This window comes from Oncorhynchus kisutch, linkage group LG16 (assembly GCF_002021735.2).
Source record: "Oncorhynchus kisutch isolate 150728-3 linkage group LG16, Okis_V2, whole genome shotgun sequence".
Taxonomy (NCBI): domain Eukaryota; kingdom Metazoa; phylum Chordata; class Actinopteri; order Salmoniformes; family Salmonidae; genus Oncorhynchus; species Oncorhynchus kisutch.
The window spans coordinates 10,445,256-10,459,903 of record NC_034189.2 but is presented as its reverse complement, the minus strand read 5'-3'; the positions used below and the strand labels follow the sequence as shown (position 1 = coordinate 10,459,903).

The 14,648-nt window shown below is 45.2% G+C and overlaps 1 protein-coding gene across 4 annotated transcripts in view; it reads right to left on the bottom strand.

The window, feature by feature from the left end:
- LOC109882781 (H(+)/Cl(-) exchange transporter 5) overlaps positions 1-14,421 on the bottom strand; it is a 39,618-nt gene extending 25,197 nt beyond the window's left edge. Inside the window, exons 1-6 of one of the 4 annotated variants that reach the window (XR_004203354.1) lie at positions 13,480-13,844; positions 13,244-13,396; positions 2,918-3,087; positions 2,130-2,229; positions 1,159-1,346; positions 729-851 (exon numbers count right to left, since the gene is read on the bottom strand). Coding sequence is in view for 3 of the 4 variants with exons in the window: in XM_031791774.1 (XP_031647634.1) it covers positions 729-851; positions 1,159-1,346; positions 2,130-2,229; positions 2,918-3,087; positions 13,244-13,396; positions 13,480-13,534 (789 nt within the window). In the remaining variant the exon portion in view is untranslated. Of the gene's footprint in view, positions 1-728; positions 852-1,158; positions 1,347-2,129; positions 2,230-2,917; positions 3,088-13,243; positions 13,397-13,479; positions 13,845-13,913; positions 14,046-14,295 lie in introns of those variants that run through there. The other 3 variants (XM_031791776.1, XM_031791775.1, XM_031791774.1) reach the window with 3 other exon arrangements.
- Between the last annotated feature and the right edge of the window lie 227 nt (positions 14,422-14,648).

Genomic DNA, 14,648 nt, shown 5'->3' with positions numbered 1-14,648 from the left:
GTGTCTCTGTCTGTGTGTGTCTCTGTCTGTGTGTGTCTCTGTCTGTGTGTGTCTCTGTCTGTGTGTGTCTCTGTCTGTGTGTGTCTCTGTCTGTGTGTGTCTCTGTCTGTGTGTGTCTCTGTCTGTGTGTGTCTCTGTCTGTGTGTGTCTCTGTCTGTGTGTGTCTCTGTCTGTGTGTGTCTCTGTCTGTGTGTGTCTCTGTCTGTGTGTGTCTCTGTCTGTGTGTGTCTCTGTCTGTGTGTGTCTCTGTCTGTGTGTGTCTCTGTCTGTGTGTGTCTCTGTCTGTGTGTGTCTCTGTCTGTGTGTGTGTGTGTGTCTCTGTCTGTGTCTCTGTCTGTGTCTCTGTCTGTGTCTCTGTCTGTGTCTCTGTCTGTGTCTCTGTCTGTGTCTCTGTCTGTGTCTCTGTCTGTGTCTCTGTCTGTGTCTCTGTCTGTGTCTCTGTCTGTCTGTGTCTCTGTCTGTGTCTCTGTCTGTGTCTCTGTCTGTCTGCCTGTCTGAGTCTCTGTCTGTCTGTCTGTCTGTCTGTTTGTGTCTGTCTGTTTGTGTCTGTCTGTGTGTCTGTCTGTGTCTGTCTGTCTGTCTGTCTGTCTGTGTGTCTGTCTGTGTGTCTGTCTGTGTCTCTGTCTGTGTGTGTGTCTGTCTGTGTGTCTGTCTGTCTGTCTGTCTGAACCAAAACTGTGTTAGTTAGCCCACTGAGCTAAAGGCTGAATGTGTCTGTCTGTGTTCACCTCTGGTATTCCTGATCCACAGGCGTAAGGTGCGAAGGCCCGGACCAGAATGACAGCCAGGAAGGAGAACAGTAGAGCGCACAACATGAACATCAAGTAGTTGACTATGTACGCTGCTGCCCCCTACAGGACACACAGAGGAAAGACAGGGTTAGGTATAGATACAGTAGAAAACAGAGCATCAGGTAGTTGACTATGTACACTGCCGCCCCCTACAGGACACACAGAGGAATGACAGGGTTGAACAGTACTGTAATCTGGTCATGGTGAGTAGACACCAGGTAAGGTGTCTCAACCACCAGAGGGAGCTCACACACAACTGAAAATTCACTAAGCCATTGTGAATGGCATCACAAAAAAAGTAGAAACTCAAATATTGTTATTTTTCAATGATCGACAAATGCTTACACACACCCCTCCCCCTCCTCACCTCTGAGCTACCACCCAGCAGTTCAGCCCAGCTCTGCCACTGTGGACACTTGTCCCTCTCTTGAAAGGTGGTTTGGTTAGAGCCCCAGCAGCAGTGTTCATGGTTGAACCAGAAGCCAGACAGACACACACCCTCCTTCAGGTCTGTTAACCAGTGAGCTGAGATGTCTATACAGCCTGCTAGAGCACCTGGAGAGAGGAGAGAGGGAGGACAGAGAGAGGAGAGAGAGCGCGAGGACAGAGAGAGGAGAGAGAGCGCGAGGACAGAGCGAGGACAGAGCGAGGACAGAGCGCGAGGACAGAGCGGAGAGAGCGAGGACAGAGGAGAGAGCGAGGACAGAGAGAGCGAGGACAGAGAGGAGAGAGAGAGCGAGGACAGAGAGGAGAGAGAGCGCGAGGACAGAGAGGAGAGAGAGCGCGAGGACAGAGCGCGAGGACAGAGCGCGAGGACAGAGCGCGAGGACAGAGCGCGAGGACAGAGAGGAGAGAGCGCGAGGACAGAGAGGAGAGAGCGCGAGGACAGAGAGGAGAGAGCGCGAGGACAGAGAGGAGAGAGCGAGGACAGAGAGGAGAGAGCGAGGACAGAGAGGAGAGAGCGAGGACAGAGAGGAGAGAGCGAGGACAGAGAGGAGAGAGCGAGGACAGAGAGGAGAGAGCGAGGACAGAGAGGAGAGAGCGAGGACAGAGAGGAGAGAGCGAGGACAGAGAGGAGAGAGCGAGGACAGAGAGGAGAGAGCGAGGACAGAGAGGAGAGAGCGAGGACAGAGAGAGCGCGCGAGGACAGAGAGAGCGCGCGAGGACAGAGAGAGCGCGCGAGGACAGAGCGGAGAGAGCGAGGACAGAGGAGAGCGAGAGGGAATAAAGAAAAAGAGAAGGAGATGAAAGAGGGGATAGAGTTTGAGAAAGAGAGTGGAACAAAGAGGAATATTCTACTGTAGAAGAGTGATAGGACGATGAGAGAGTCACACACACCTGACAAGAGTCCTATGAGCAGCATGAGGAGCCAGCCAGAGAAGGCATCACTGATGCTGTGGAGCAGGGCCCAGGTAGACTGCTCACTCTTACTGGTGATCTGGAGAAGAGAGGGAGTCAGTTTTCATTTTTCCTCTTATGCAAAGGCCTTGTAGATTAGGCCATCACCCTTATTTCCTCTAAGGTCAGCTACGGTTACTGTAGTGACCATGGCAACACGACACAGGCCGGCCTTCCTTAGCTCTTAGGAGACAAAGTCATTGGTACATTTTCATTCCTAATGCCATACTGATGAGACAGATCCCATTTAACCTATATTATCCAGTGGACAAATGACAACTATCTGCGTGTTTTGTTGACTGTGTCGAAGGCCCGTGTCGAGCTGGAAGAAGCTACAAAGGGACATTAAATTACAGACGCTTGTCTCTTCGGATGAGTTCATAGCGAGGGTTAATACTACGGTGGTCAATGAAGGGGGGGGGGGGGGGGGGGGGTCAATGTCTTCACCTAGATGCACCACACCGTCCCAAAGCATCTCGCCTGCTCAATGAAATTAATGTCCTTAAAACAGTTTTGTGTTGTAAATGTGTCACACTTCGAGTGCTGCTATATTGGCCAGGTATCTATTGTAAAATAGATTTTAATCTCAGTGAGACTAACCTGGTAAAATGTAATAAAAAAAAGGTCAGAGGGGAGGGGCCTTGGGCTTCCTTGTCCAATGAGTTGTCCAATGAGTGTTGAGGAGATGGCTGTGAGGAACCAATGAAAGATGAATTGAGTGAACCCACCTCTCTGTGGCGGTCGCGGTCCTTGCTCTTCTCTCTGACCCAGTCGATGGTATTGAAGTCTTCGTAGGTCCCTACCCCCGGTACCGGCTCGTCTAGTAGGTCCATCAGCTTCCCGTTACTACCAGCCCCGTTACCGGTCATACCATTAGAGAATCCGGTAGTACCGTAGCCTTGGAGGGAGGGAGAGAGGGATTTGTTAACACACACAACCAGTTACCAACTAAATAAAATGTGAAAGAACATTATTAGAAAATAGTGTTTTGTACTCAGATCAATAACGTCTTTGAAAACAATACTACATTATTAAAATAACATGATTGACCTTAGACACATTTCCCAAGACACAAAAACTCCACAAACCATAGACAGGCAGAGGATGTGTCCCAAACGGTGCCCAATTCCCTACGGGACAATCTCAATTCCTCGGTCTGTCTTCTCACCTTCTCAAAACCCATTGGATGAGAAAGCCAGAGGTCCCACCCCTCTGACCTTCTCCTCCAATGGGTTTAGAGGAGGCGTCGAGGAGATTCTCTTTAAACCACAGCCCTTTTGAAGAACAGAGTGCCATTTGAAACAGAGTTAGCGCCCGCGACAATAACCACAACAACAACTCTAATCAACATCTCTCTAACGGCAACAGGAAGTGACACAGGATGCAGCCCGATTTCAGCTTGTTGTGCGAAACAATACGGTCCCTGGTGAAAGCACAGTGGTTACTCCACTGAAAACAACACCGCCATCGTCAGTCAACAGAGTGGAAGTCATGGCAGCCTATTCCCTTTATAGTGCACTACTTCTGACCAGGACCCATAGGGCTCTGGGTCAAAACTAGTGCACTTCAGAAAGTACACCAGTGTCTCCTGACCCCTCCTGTCTCAGCCTCCAGTATTTATGCTGCAGTAGTTTGTGTCGGGGGGCTGGGGTCAGTTTGTTATATCTGGAGTACTTCTCCTGTCCTATTCGGTGTCCTGTGTGAATCTAAGTGTGCGTTCTCTAATTCTCTCCTTCTCTTTCTTTCTCTCTCTCTCTCTCGGAGGACCTGAGCCCTAGGACCATGCCCCAGGACTACCTGACATGATGACTCCTTGCTGTCCCCAGTCCACCTGGCCATGCTGCTGCTCCAGTTTCAACTTCCACCTGACTGTGCTGCTGCTCCAGTTTCAACTGTTCTGCCTTATTATTATTCGACCATGCTGGTCATTTATGAACATTTTAACATCTTGGCCATGTTCTGTTATAATCTCCACCCGGCACAGCCAGAAGAGGACTGGCCACCCCACATAGCCTGGTTCCTCTCTAGGTTTCTTCCTAGGTATTGGCCTTTCTAGGGAGTTTTTCCTAGCCCCCGTGCTTCTACACCTGCATTGCTTGCTGTTTGGGGTTTTAGGCTGGGTTTCTGTACAGCACTTTGAGATATCAGCTGATGTACGAAGGGCTATATAAATAAATTTGATTTGATTTGATTTACACTATGACTTTTAATGTGGTACAGCCTGAAGAACAGATTCAACAACTTCACACAATAATAACGTCAAAGTGGAACTGTCTTTTTAGAAATTAAACACAAAATGTACGGCTGAAACGTGTGTCAATACGTATTCAACCCCTTTGTTATGACAAGCCTAAATACGTTCAGGAGTAAAAATGTACTTAATGTGCTTAACCAGTCACATAATAAGTTGCATGGACTCACTCGGTTTGCCATAATAGTGTTTAACATGATTTATTTTAAATTACTACCTCATCTCTGTTCCCCACACATATAAGTGTAAGGTACCTCAGTAGGGCAGTGGTCTCTGTTCCCCACACATATAGAGAAGTGTAAGGTACCTCTCAGTTGGGCAGTGGATTTCAAACACAGATTCAACCACAAAGACCAGAGCAGTTTTCCAATGCCTTGCAAAGAAGAGCACCTATTGGTAGAAAGGTAAAAATAAAACAAACGCAGATTTTGAATATCCCTTTGAGCCTGGTGAAGTTATTAATTACACTTTGGATGGTGTATCAATACACCCAGTCACTACACAGATACAGGCGTCCTTCCTAACTCAGTTGCCGGAGAGGAAGGAAACTGCTCATGGATTTGACCATGAGGCCAATGTTGACTTTAAAAACAGCTACAGAGTTTAATGGCTGTGATGGGAGAAAATTGAGGATGGATCAACAACCTTGTAGTTACTCCACAATACTGACCTAAATTAGAGTGAAAAGGAGGAAGCCTGTACAGAATAAAAAATATTCCAAAACATGCATCCTGTTTTGCAAAAAGTCACTAAAGTAATAATAATAAATAATAAATAGTAAAATATTTTGCAAATAAATTAACTTTATGTCCTGAATACAAAGCATTATGTTTAGGGCAAATCCAACACATCCCTGAGTACCACTCTTCATATTTTCAAGCATGGAGTTGGCTGCATCATGTCATGGGTATGCTTGTCATCAACAAGGACTAGGCAGTTAAAAAAAAAAAGAGCTAAACACCTGGTTCAATCTGCTTTCCAACAGACACTAGGAGACAAATTAACCTTTCAGCAGAACAATAACCTAAACCAGAAGGCCAAATATACACTGGAGTTGCTTACCAAGACAACATTGAATGTTCCTGAGTGGCCTAGTTACAGTTGACTTAAATCTGCTATAAAGTCTATGGCAAGACCTGAACATGGCTGATTAGCAATGACCAACAACCACCTTCACAGAAAATGTTTTTTTAAAGAATAATATGCAAATATTTTATATTCAAGGTATGTAAAGCTCTTAGAGAGAGACTTACCCAGAAAGATTCACAGCTGTAATCACTGTCAAAGGTGATCATAACAGGTAGTGACTCAGGGGTGGGAACACTTATGGAAATGTTTTTCATTTTCAGTCAATTTGTAAAACATGTTTTCAGTTTGTTATCATAGAATAAGTCAAAGGGTATGAGAATACTTTCTGAATGCACTGTGTTCACATGTTTATTTTACGGTCTATTTTGTGTTGTCTATATACTTCCTGTCTAGGAATGTAAACAAAACATTCAGGCCATGGAATGAACCTATAGAGGACAGACAGGGCTGTATTACTTTCAACAGTACATTCGGAAAGTATTCACTCCTTGACTTTTTCCACATTCTGTTACATAGCCTTATTCTAAAATACCCCATAATGACAAAGCAAAAAAACAGTTTGTAGACATTTTTTGCAAATGTATACCATTTTAAACTGAAATATGACATTTACATAAGTATTCAGACCCTTTACTCAGTACTTTGCTAAAGCACCTTTGGCAGTGATTACAGCCTGGAGTCTTATTGGCACACCTGTATTTGGGGAGTTTCTCACAGTCTTCTCTAGAGGTAAATGTTTACTATTTTTAATACATTTGCAAACATTTCTAAAAACCTGTCTTCGCTTTGTTATTGTGGGGTATTGTGATGTCATTGTGGGGTATTGTGATGTCATTGTGGGGTATTGTGATGTCATTGTGGGGTATTGTGATGTCATTGTGGGGTATTGTGATGTCATTGTGGGGTATTGTGTAGATTGATGAGAGGGGGGAAACATTTATTTAATCCATTTTAGAATAAAGCTGTAACATAAGAAAAATGTGGAGAAAGTAAAGGGGTCGGAATACTTTCTGAAGACACGGTATAAAGCATAGGGCTCAACACTGTCCATGGGTATTACCTTCTGGAACATACCTCATCTACAACCTGATTCTACTGTAATAAAGAGGAACAAAAACATGTCCTATCTATGATCAGATCCCAATGAGACTGAAGAAAAGTAGGTTGCAGCTATGGAAACGTGAGGAGGTGAGGGCCTGGAGATGGAAACACACTGTGGTTCTATTGTCACTGTGGGGTTCAACTATCTCAGGTGATGACAGGACACGCCTGGCTGGTTTCTAAAGGGAAGAGAAAGTATGTCTGTCTGCCTGCCTGGTTGGCATCTTTACAGGAGGTTAGCTGAAGGAAGAGAACACCTACAGTACAGCAGACCAAGCTTTACAGGAGGTTAGCTGAAGGAAGAGACACCTACAGTACAGCAGGCCAAGCTTTACAGGAGGTTAGCTGAAGGAAGAGACACACAGTACAGCAGGCCAAGCTTTACAGGAGGTTAGCTGAAGGAAGAGACACACCTACAGTACAGCAGGCCAAGCTTTACAGGAGGTTAGCTGAAGGAAGAGACACACCTACAGTACAGCAGGCCAAGCTTTACAGGAGGTGGCTGAAGGAAGAGACACACCTACAGTACAGCAGGCCAAGCTTTACAGGAGGTGGCTGAAGGAAGAGACACACCTACAGTACAGCAGGCCAAGCTTTACAGGAGGTGGCTGAAGGAAGAGACCCACCTACAGTACAGCAGGCCAAGCTTTACAGGAGGTGGCTGAAGGAAGAGACACCTACAGTACAGCAGGCCAAGCTTTACAGGAGGTTAGCTGAAGGAAGAGACACACCTACAGTACAGCAGGCCAAGCTTTACAGGAGGTTAGCTGAAGGAAGAGACCCACCTACAGTACAGCAGGCCAAGCTTTACAGGAGGTTAGCTGAAGGAAGAGACCCACCTACAGTACAGCAGGCCAAGCTTTACAGGAGGTTAGCTGAAGGAAGAGACACCTACAGTACAGCAGGCCAAGCTTTACAGGAGTAGCTAAAGGAAGAGACACACAGTACAGCAGGCCAAGCTTTACAGGAGGTTAGCTGAAGGAAGAGACACACAGTACAGCAGGCCAAGCTTTACAGGAGGTTAGCTGAAGGAAGAGACACACAGTACAGCAGGCCAAGCTTTACAGGAGGTGGCTGAAGGAAGAGACCCACCTACAGTACAGCAGGCCAAGCTTTACAGGAGGTGGCTGAAGGAAGAGACCCACCTACAGTACAGCAGGCCAAGCTTTACAGGAGGTGGCTGAAGGAAGAGACACCTACAGTACAGCAGGCCAAGCTTTACAGGAGGTTAGCTGAAGGAAGAGACCCACCTACAGTACAGCAGGCCAAGCTTTACAGGAGGTTAGCTGAAGGAAGAGACCCACCTACAGTACAGCAGGCCAAGCTTTACAGGAGGTTAGCTGAAGGAAGAGACGCACCTACAGTACCTGAAATTAAATCCCACGCTTGCACACACACACACCAGATGAAGGGCTACCCAGCGGAAGACCTGCATCACAGCAGCCTCTGCTTCAACCCACAGTTTTAAAATAGCTGATCTGAAACCCAAAATCTAGGTTATAGGAAAGCCACAGCTCAGTCCAGGACCACATATGAGCAAACACACACACACACACAACCTTAAAAAATAAAAATAAAACACATTTTTTGTGTTAATGATTCTAACTTGAAGTGAAACTCTACAGGCCTGTTTCCCCGGCACAGACTGAGCCTCAATAGATTCTCCATTCAAAGTCATTCTTAAAACAAAATGTGTTTTGGGGAAACAGCCCCAATGAGTTGAGTGATAAAGCTCCTCAGTAACATCAGCTCAGTGTGCTGAATCAGCTGACAGAAGAGAAGTTTAAAAATTAACAATTCATCTCATTGCAACAACCTAAAAAAAACTCAGTGCAACAGTGACTCACATGGACTCCGGACCTCCAGCGCGCGCACACACACACACACACACACACGAGATGGGTGGATAATGGACTGTAAATGGTAGCAATATGCAATCTATGTACCATGACTGATAAGACATAATAAAATACAATTATGCAGTTGTGTAATGAGGACAAATATTATCGGAAACAACTATTGCAGGCAATTATTCTATAACATGAAGACGACACAGGCAGTGTGCGAGCGTTGTAAAATAAATGTTATTCAATCACTGCACCAACACCGCTGGCGAACGCCTGCGTGGCTCGACGCTGAAATAAAACGTGGTTCTATTTGTGACACGCTGCAAGTCCAGTTGGAGGTGGCACCTTGAAACTCCTTGATAGGGGCAGCATTTTCACGTCTGGATGAAGAGCGACTGACATGCCCAGAGTGAACTGCCTCCTACTCAGTCCCAGATGCGAATATATGCATATTATTATTAGTAGTATTGGATAGAAGACACTCTGAAGTTTCTAAAACTGTTTGAATGATGTTTGTGAGTATAACTCATATGGCAGGCAAAAACCTGAGAAAAAAAATCCAAACAGGAAGTGGGAAATCTGAGGTTTGTAGTTTTTAAACTCAGACCCTATTGAAGTTACAGTGGGATATTGGTTGTTGCACTTCCTAAGGCTTCCACTAGATGTCAACCGTCTTTAGAAACTTGTTCGAGGCTTCTACTGTGAAGTGGGGCCTACTATGAGAGGGGAATGAGTCAGAGGACTGGCAGCAGCCTCGATCTCAGTCACACGCATTCACATGAGAGGTAGCTCTCGTTCCATTGCTTTTCTACAGACAATGGAATTCTCCGGTTGGAACATTATTGAACATTTATGATAAAAACATCCTAAAGATTGATTCTATACATAGTTTGATATGTTTCTACGACCAGCAATATAACTTTTAGGAATTTGTCCGACCTTTCCGCTGAAAGTTGCACCCTCGTTTCGATTTGTTTACCAAACGGTAGGTTTGTGGACATAAAGTATATGGACATAAATGCTATAGATGCGATCAGGACACGCAGGTTGAAATATGAAAACGAACTCCGAACAAACTATATTAATTTGGGTACAGGTCGAAATGCATTAAACATTTATGGCAATTTAGCGAGCTAGCTTGCTAATTTGTCCCAGGATAAAAACATTGGGTTGTTATTTTACCTGAAAAGCACAAGATCAGTAGTACGCATGACTTGGGTAGTGTCCCAAATGCACGAATCACGGAGTCGGCTTCCATTTGGGACACTACCCAAGTCATGCGTACTACTGTAATTCTTATTTGTCCACTTTAGGAAAACATGTGACTGAAGAATAAAACTGCCTTTTCTACAAGCTCCAGTCAGGTAGAACAGAGGAACTAGCCGAGAAACTAGCCAAGGAAGTAAAAAATGAGAAGTAGCGTCCAACTGACCTAGACGCCAAAGCTAAGGGCCTAAACAAGAATAAACTCAGCAAAAACAAAAAGAAACGTCCTCTCACTGTCATCTGCATTTATTTTCAGCAAACTTGAACCCTTCCACCAAGACACCTGCAAGTCCCCAGATATTTATTGGGGGGGGGGATTGAGATCCAGGCTCGTCGCTGGCCATGGCAGAGCACTGACATTCCTGCATTGCAGGGAATCACGCACAGAACGAGCAATATGGCTGGTGGCATTGTCATGCTGGAGGGTCATGTCAGGATGAGGCTGCAGGAAGGGTAGCACATGAGGGAAGAGGATGTCTTCCCTGTAACGCACAGCGTTGAGATTGCCTGCAATGACAACAAGCTCAGTCCGATGATGCTGTGACACACCGCCCCAGATCATGACGGTCCCTCCACCTCCACCCCGCTCCAAAGTACAGGCCTCGGTGTAACGCTCATTCCTTCGACGATAAACGTGAATCTGACCATCACCCCTGGTCAGACAAAACCGTGACTCGTCAGTGAAGAGCACTTTTTGCCAGTCCTGTCTGGTGGGTTTGTGCCCATAGGCGACATTGTTGCCGGTGATGTCAAGTGAGAACCTGCCTTACAACAGGCCTATAAGCCCTCAGTCCAGCCTCTCTCAGCCTATTGTGGACAGTCTGAGCACTGATGGAGGGATTGTGCGTTCCTGGCAGTTGTTGTTGCCATCCTGTACCTGTCCCCTAGGTGTGATATTCAGATGTACCGATCCTGTGCAGGTGTTTTTACAGGTGTCTGCCACTGCGAGGACAATCAGCTGTCCGCCCTGTCTCCCTGTAGCGCCGTCTTAGGCTTCTCACAGTACAGACACTGCAATTTATTGCCCTGGTCACATCTGCAGTCCTCATGCCTCCTTGCAGCATGTCTAAGGCACGTTCACGCAGATGAACAGGGACCTTGGACATCTTTCTTTTGGTGTTTTGAAGAGTCAGTAGAAAGGCCTCTTTACAGTCCTAAGTTTTTTCATAACTGTGACCTTAATTGCCTACCGTCTGTAAGCTGTTAGTGTCTTAACGGCCGTTCCACGGGTGCATGATCATTCATTCAGCATGGGAAACAGTGTTTTAGACACTGCACAATGAAGATTTGTGAAGTTATTTGGATTTTTACGAATGATCTTTGAAAGACAGGGTCCTTAATCTTACTCCCTTCCATCAAAAGGTTCTCATACGCTTTCTGTCCCCAAGACTCCCAATCCATCTCACTGGGAATCCACCAGCCACACTCTGGCTAATACTAACTGGGAGACACTTCCCTACTCTGGAAAACATACTCATAGTATAGAACGTGTGTTGGTGAGAGGGGCTTGGGAACCAGCCTGTGATAGGTTGAGGGGCTTAGAAAATAGTTTCTAATAGATTAAGGCTGGGGTTTTGCGTAATGGCTGCTGTGTGACATGGGCTGTGTGACCCAATGAGCTGTGACACTAGTGAGACGTGGGGGAGGCTCTTGTGGTTGCCTGGCTCAGTTTCATTTTGATTCTTGGTAGACTAGCCCCTTGCTTTCTAGGCCCTTTACAGTCGGTGTTCACAGATCTATAAATGGACAGGAGTAAGACACATGGTATTGACTACATTTCCCTGATATAACAGCCTATAGCCCCTAAAACGAAACGAGTCCAATGTGTTAGTCAGGATCCCAGAGAAACAAGGGGAGGGTAGGGGAGGGGGTAGGTTCCAGTAAGAGATGTCGTAAGAGGGGAGGTCATGCTGAACTGAGGAAGGAAGGAGGGTGATTTGTACAGGCTTAGATGAATGAGAAGGCCACAAATCGCACAGTTCAAAATGCTGCTTTGGCAACACAAATATATACTTATGTCATGCCAATAATCAGGCATGTTGAATTGAGTTTAATAGAGAGAGAAAAAGTACTGCATTAAACTCCCCCTCTATCGGTCTGCCTCTGTCCCCCTCACCATCTCTCTCTCCAACCTTCCCCCTCACCTGACCCCGTGGAAATCAACATTTAGTCTTGGTCTTGTAACAGCGTAATCTGGTGTAATTATTGACTGACAATTACCACGGTAACAGACGGGTGATAGGGGAGCTGTCGCTAGGCTACGCAGATGAACATTTATTCCAAAGGAGTATGAAGGTTTAAAGAGCAGTTTAAATTGGCCATTTACATATCAGAGAGCAAGGAATATATTATGTTATTAGGAATATATATTGGAAATACTAAGGACAGAAGACACTAAATGATTCCATGTGAGGACAGAAGACACTAAATGATTCCATGTGAGGACAGAAGACACCAAATGATTCATGTGAGGACAGAAGACACCAAATGATTCATGTGAGGACAGAAGACACCAAATGATTCATGTGAGGACACAAGACACCAAATGATTCATGTGAGGACACAAGACACTAAATGATTCATGTGAGGACACAAGACACTAAATGATTCATGTGAGGACACAAGACACTAAATGATTCCATGTGAGGACACAAGACACTAAATGATTCCATGTGAGGACACAAGACACTAAATGATTGCATGTGAGGACAGAAGACACTAAATGATTCCATGTGAGGACAGAAGACAATACTACATAGTGGAGAGAAGCTTCTCTGTGAATGAGTGGGGTGAAAGGGTTAGAATCTGACCACAGACCAGACACATGGGTACTATCCACAAAGCCTCCGAGTAGGAGTGCTGATTTGTGGACACCATTCCCCAACCTCTCCACGTTTTTTAATATTTTTTAACTGGCCGTTCAGTACAGCACCGTTTCCTTTCAATTGAATGTTCCAGAAAGCAAAAAGGTACTGAACGTAGCCCAGAAAGTGGGGGACCTAGTTCTAGGAGTTTATTTTATGCCTGCTATGTTAGGTACACACCCCGTCCCGTCCACTGATCCTAGCGTTTCGCTACACTCGCAATAACATCTTCTAATCATGTGTACGTGACCAAGAAAATTTGATCAGCAGTCCTATTCGGAGTGAGATGCTTTATGGATATGAGCCCTGGCCTGACCACAGAAAGACACGTTTCAAATAAGGCTTAATAGGGGCTGTGACATCATCAAATAATCACCAGTATCCAGGCAGCGTTAGGCTACTGTCAGAGATTAGATAGATTACACATGGATTTGAATGAAGAACCATGCAGCTGTGCTACATGAGGGCGATAGTTTATCAAAGTAGTCTCTGTAGACAACTGTCATGTCTTGAATTAACCCCACTCGAGAAGACCCAAAATACAAACAGTTGTAACTCACAGACAGACACAGCAATGACTCCCCTAATATCATTTCATAGCGTCTAGTTCTCTCCCCCGGTAGTGTAGGCGCGTACCTGAGCCGTATTCGGGGTCTAGAGGTGGCACGTCCTCCGTGCTGGAGAAATCGAGCGTGGCTCCAGCTATATCGACCAACTCATCATCGCTAGCCGGGTTGTGAAGGCTTTCATAGGTCTCGTTGCAAAACCCAGCGTTGTCCATTCTAGCGCCTATAAATGGAGTAAAAAAAAAATCGATTATACGTTTCTTTCAATTAACATCTCCATAAGTATTCACTTAAAGTTGCATATACCTCGGTCGTTATTCGATGTGTATTTTCTATATAAATTCTTCCAATATCGAAACATTGCCTTGAAAAACAATGATAATCTCGCTACAACCGTTCTCCCCGGTTTGACTAATGTCTAGTTCACCAGACAAGAGAACGAAGTTAAATACGGTTTGACATATCGTAGGCTACTTCCCCTTTACACAAATGTAGTTGTCGGGACGTATTTAGCAATTGCAACCCAATGCCCTATATATCGCTATAGAGAAGTCAAAACATTTAGCTCAATCAATAGATTTCTTGATATCCTATGCTGAAGACAAACACTGGTGGGTCGTAAAAAATGCAAACGATAACAAAACACAACGCGATAATCGATTATCCACACACACTCTCCACTTTTCTAACGAATAACAACGTTCCTTCCCTGAAACTGGTAACATATGTTACACGTTTACCTTATAACGGAGTAGGCTAAACTTCACAGGAGACCAACATCTATCTATCTATACGTAGCTTCTCACACGTCTGGCTGCTGCTACCCTGTAACTGCTGATGTACCAACATTCGTGAATGAGTCAGTAAGCAAGTTACAATGTAACTCTAGACACATGATCAACTGATAAGCGGATACAGTAAACTAAGTGCTGTTGCTACATTTGTAACATTGTCTGGAACAGCTGATTATTGTTACACAGTTTAAACGCTTTACCGTTTCGGCTAGTGTTCATATTGTATGGTAATCCCCCCAGATCGGATCGGGTTATATTATGGTCAATTCTAGGCTACTCTATTTTACTAAATGTACATTCCCTACACGAAATACAATCACAGCAATACCTTTGTATGTGTGCGCTTAGCCAAGTTGTGACAACGATTGATTAATTATTTCTGTTGACAGTAGACAAATGACTACATTTCCTGGTCTGCGTTCAGTACGTTTTTGCGTTCGCTTTTGTAGCACTAAACAATCGTTTGAAAAACTGGGAGTGGTTGGGGAACGCTGTCAGCTGCTGGCTGGTCAGCATGGCCACTGCACTGTTAAACACGTCACTCGTCGCTTCAAGACACCGCGTCTCACCCACCAAAACGGGACAAACCGTACATCAAAAGTACAATAATGTACAATCACGTTTTGGTGGAACGTGTCGAGTACAACCCGTTCCGCAACGTAGCAAACGTTCATGCGAACT